Source organism: Rhinopithecus bieti, unplaced genomic scaffold (assembly GCF_001698545.2).
Source record: "Rhinopithecus bieti isolate Rb0 unplaced genomic scaffold, ASM169854v2 scaffold_80089, whole genome shotgun sequence".
Classification (NCBI taxonomy): Eukaryota; Metazoa; Chordata; class Mammalia; order Primates; family Cercopithecidae; genus Rhinopithecus; species Rhinopithecus bieti.
The window spans coordinates 475,506-480,625 of record NW_016830445.1 but is presented as its reverse complement, the minus strand read 5'-3'; the positions used below and the strand labels follow the sequence as shown (position 1 = coordinate 480,625).

The following is a 5,120-nucleotide window of genomic DNA, read 5'->3' as shown; positions in this document are numbered from 1 at the left end:
TACCTCTGCCTCAGCCTCCCGAGTAGCTGGGATTACAGGCGTGTGCTACCACGCCCGGCTAATTTTTGTATTTTTTAGTAGAGATGGGATTTCACCATGTTGGCCAGGCTGGTCTTGAACTCTTGACCTCAGGTGATCCACCTGCCTCGGCCTCCCAAAGTGCTGGGATTTACAGGTGTGAGCCACCGCTCCCGGCCCAGAAAAGCTTTTAGCTAGGATGCCTTATATGTGTTAAGTGAGTTTTACTTTTGTAAATCCTTTCACATAACTTCATTTTTGAAAACCTCTGTCTCGTGAAATTACTGCTAGACCTTATGTTTAAGGTACTAGGCAATCCTCCAACCGGAAAGGTTGCTGAAGGACATACTGGAGGGCTAAGGCCTGCTGAGCAGGCTGCTATACCTTCCTAAATATTGGCATTGTTTTCTAGTTATGATAAAATTGTTGCATAACCAAAACAAATACAACTTTAACAGAAAATGGTTCAAGGTATCCAGGGGGAGATTGTGTAATTAGAGGGAGATTTTGGAATATGCATTAAAAGGAAGGGATTAATTTAAAATAAGCTTTATTCATGACCCTTTAAGGCCCTAAGATTATCCACCAGAAAGGCTAATTTATACTCCCACCAGGTGGATAGGGCTGCCTAAGCAATCAGAAGGGAGCAAAAGGTTGTCTTTTCCATTTGTATTACTTGATTACTAATGAGGTTAACCTTTTTTTAAAAAGTGTGTATGGTGGGGTGAGGTGACTCACGCTTGTAATCCTGGCACTTTAGGAGGCTAAGGTGGGAGGATCACTTAGCTCAGGAGTTCGAGACTGGCCTGGGCAACATAGTGAAACCCTGTCTCTACCAGAAATACAAAAAATTAGCTGGGTGTGGTGGCATGCGCTCATAGTTCCAGCTAGTCAGGAGGCTGAGGTGGGAGATTGTTTGAGCCTGGGAGGCAGAGGTTGCAGTGAGCCGAGATCTCACCACTGCACTCCAGCCTGGGCAACAGAGTGAGATCCTGTCTCAAAATAAATAAATAAATAGAAGTGTGTTTGTTATTAGTTTGTATTTCTTTTGTGAGGTGATTGTTCATGTCCTTTATTTGGCTTTTGGGGGTTTTGAGCAGAATTCTTATTGATTATGTGTTCCGTGTGTGTCTGTGTGTGTGTACATAAATTTTTTTCGAGACAGAGTCTAACGCTGTCCCTCAGGCTGGAGCACAGTGGTGCAGTCCTGGCTCACTGCAGCCTCTGCCTCCTGGGTTCAAGTGATTCTCGTGCCTCAGCCTCCTGAGTAGCTGGGATTACAGGTGTGCACCATCATACCCAGCTAATTTTTGTAGTTTTAGTAGAGTTTGGGGTTTCACCTTGTTGGCCAGGCTAGTCTTGAACTCCTGGCCTCAAGCTGTCCACCCACCTTAGCCTCTCAAAGTGCTGGGATTACAGGCGTGGACCACACACACCTGGCTTGTTCCTTCTATTTTGATAATCAGCTCTATACTATGTTACAAGTCTTCTTCCTGGTTTATTGTTGGCTTTTTAATTGTATTTATGGTATCTTGTTTTGATTTTGAAATACTGAAGTTTAAAGTTTTTATGTAATCACATATATCAATCTTTATATTTTCTGTTTTGGGTGCCTACAAGGGCCATCCTCATCTCCAAGATTATATGTTTTATTGTATTTAAGTATTTTATGGTACAAGAATCAGATCTAAACACAGGAGTCATTTCAAGAATGTAACTATAAATCCTTGTGTAGTGCTGCTCTGATATAATGTATATCCTGTGTTAATCCCATGTTATCCTGTTTTAATCAGACATTCGCTTCCCTTATTTTGTAGTTGACCCAGAACTGTTGTATTTAAAAGGTATACTGAGTATTGCATTTGCTCGTTATACCTGTTTTTAGTTAGTGAGAGGTAGTGTTAAAGGATGATAATTTCTTTCCTCTCTTACAATTTATATAAGGTGTATGGTTTTGCTTCTCATTGAGGAAGGCATTCCTGGCTGAGAACAGTTTGTCTTGCCCAAGTGGTTAAAATGCTTAGCTTACAAGTACTAGCAAATTTTTTTAATTGGCTGGGAATTTTCATTCTGCCTCTGAATGAAAAAACATAAAAAATTTAGCATAACACTCCTCTTTGACAGCTTATATCTCACCTAAATATACAATTCACATTTCTCTTGTTTCATAGTAATTCTCTCCATTTGCATAGCCTCTGATAATTCACAGAATTGTGCACAGTGGCTCACACCTGTAATTCCAGCACTGTGGAAGGCCAAGGCAGGCAGATCACTTGAGGCCAGAGTTCAAGACCAGCCTGGCCAACATGGTGAAACCCCATCTCTACTCAAAATGCAAAAATTAGCTGGGCGTGGTGGCACACACCTGTAGTCCCAGCTACTCAGGAGACTGAGGCATGAGAATCATTTGAACCTGGGAGCTGGGAGGCAGACGTTGCAGTAAGCCAAGATTGCACCAGTGTTGCCTGGCAACAGAGCAAGACTGTCTCAAAAAATAAAAGTGTGCCTATATATATATATATATATTTTTCACTTAATACTCACAAAACTGCTGTGACGGAAGCATGAGTAACTTATGAAATGATTGCAGTGTGATTTTGGACAACAAATAGAAAAAAAAAATGAAATATTGCTGAGAAAAAACCTTTTGCCCAAACGGATGTTACCGATGTGCCTCAAATGTCATCAGACTAGCACCTGCAACACATCTTTGTATTAATCCACTAGGGCGGCTGAATAACCTGAAAGACAATGGGTATCAATGGCAAATGAGACTCTGAGAACTCACCTGCAGGTTGTAATGGTTAATAATACTGTGCCCACCCAGCAGAGCTGTGGAAGTGATTGAATGAGGCACATGCTTGGGAATACCTCTAAAGCCAGGAAGCCTAGAGAAATAGTAAAGTGACGTGAAGAATTTGTGCAAATGGTTCCTAAGACTTTTGCCAGCTCAAAAGTTCTCTGACAGACCACTCTTTCCTCTTATCTAAGATAAAGATCTTAGTAAATGTGAGGAAGTAAAAAGTGAGGAAGGGTCTTAGTGAAATAGGAAACTCAATAGGTAATCACAATGATTTTCGGGCCTTGTAATAGGATTCTGGCTAATGGCTGTACTGTTATTCAGTTAAGCCTCTATGGAATTGAAGTTTTCCTTCCTAGTCTTCCCAAAAGATGGCTGAATATGAAAAAAAGAAAGCTGCTACAGTGGATGTGTATCTATAGAATACACTTGATATTTACTTTTTATCACTTTCCTGAAGGCTGTTAACTTTAAAGTGCTTGGAAATGTAGTTTAAAAATTAATATTATTGAAAAGCATGCTAGCGTTATTTAGTACTAGAAGTTGACACATGTAATGTTGGTGCTAGATTGTATTTTTTGTTTGAAGTTTTGTGCCAGGTTTCCCAAATACTAAATCTCTAATGCTTTTCTTTAAAAGCATATTTAAAACAATGTGTAAATGTAACGTCATTACTTCTGACGCGTCTGTTTTGTTTCTAGTCGTCTCGAGATGGAGTCAATCAGGATCTCACTGAGGCTGTTCCTCGACTTCCAGGAGAAACACTAATCACTGGTAAGGACCTGCTGACATTAAGATTTGCATAACTTGAGGAGAAGTCTGGCAGGATCAGGTGGCTTCAATCCCACTTACTCTTTAGCGGTCAGACTTAGACAAATAGGCCAGCTTTGTTTAGAAGCGTTAACACAGAATTCTCTGCCTCCGTTTCTTGATTAAAGAGTTCTTTCAAGAGCTTCATGCTCACAAGGGTAGTGATATTCTTGTGTCTGTACCAAAGACTGAGAATGATTTAGGGGGAAAAAATGTGGATTATCTCTTGAAAGTCTCTCATTGGAGCCATAAGCTCTCATGGTTTAAGGTTTTAAGAGCAAAATGATTTCCAGTCAATGATGCATGCTTTAAAATGATAAACTTAAAGGCTTGAAGGCTTAAGCATTCTCCTCTTTGAAATATAGGAGAACATATTGCTTTAAAATATCTTTCATTTGTCAGAAAATGGAAGTTAGTATTTAGGTAATATTTTGATGTTATTTTTCATGATAAACGTATACTAAAAGGAAGGGATCAACTTTGGAAGGGCTAGATCACTCTGGCTTAAGAATATAGAAGCATCTGACAGCATCTAAGCCAAGTGCTAATGTTCTGGGCAAATTTTATATTTGGATTAACACCCTCCTTTCAGACTTCAATGTATTTGAAGCGGATGTGATTACCATTCTTCCAGGGAACCTTTTGATTAATTAAGATCTGAGTTGTTTAGCTTAAATGGCTAAAACCTGGTGCTAATTAGATGGCGAGCCTAAAAGCGAGGTAACTTTGGGAATTAGCCATACACCAGGAGAAATTCTCTTCTGAGTCCACAGTCTTGCACACATTCTAGTCTTGAAATGGAGATCAGTGGGATGTGTTCATCCCAATTTCTGGATAAGAGCAAAGAAGATATTTTACTTTTGATCATCTTCATATAAAGTTTTGGTGGTAGGTATCAGTGCCTGAACCTTAACCTAGGTAGTAACTAATGGAACTAGCATGAAGTAGCCTTACTATTTTTTATTTAGCACTTGAGGAGAAAGGGATTTTAAAATCTTTACAAGTCATTAACACATTCAAGGACATCCTTGAAAGATAAGAGAGACATATTTCTATTATAATTAATTTTTCTGATTTAGCTTCTCCTTATGTTTATTCTACCAAAGATGTACTATTCTTTTGGCCACCTGTTTTATATCACTTCAGTGTTTGAAATGAACCTAGCCAAACTGTATTCTAGACTATTAAAAAGAGAAAGAGGTTTGGTGTGGTGGCTCACACCTGTAATCCTAGCACTTTGAGAGGCTAAAGTAGGAGGATCACTTGAGGCCAGGAATTGAAGACCAGCCTGGGCAACATAGCAAAACATCATCTTTACTAAAAATTAAAAAGAGCTGGGTGCAGTGGCACACACCCATAGTCCCAGCTACTCAGGAGGCTGAGGTGGGAGAATTGCTTGAGCCTGAGAGGTTGAGGCTGCAGTGAGCCATGATTGCGCCACTGAACTCCAGCTTGGGCAATAGAGCAAGACCCTATCTCAAAAAAAAAAAAA

At 39.7% G+C, this 5,120-nt stretch overlaps 1 protein-coding gene across 1 annotated transcript in view; it reads left to right on the top strand.

Moving 5' to 3' along the window:
• The window catches only part of MTM1 (myotubularin 1), a 118,504-nt gene that overhangs the window by 27,776 nt on the left and 85,608 nt on the right, over positions 1–5,120 (top strand). Inside the window, exon 3 of the mRNA XM_017865522.1 lies at positions 3,520–3,592. Coding sequence (XP_017721011.1) covers positions 3,520–3,592 — 73 coding nt within the window. The remainder of the gene's footprint in view (positions 1–3,519; positions 3,593–5,120) is intronic.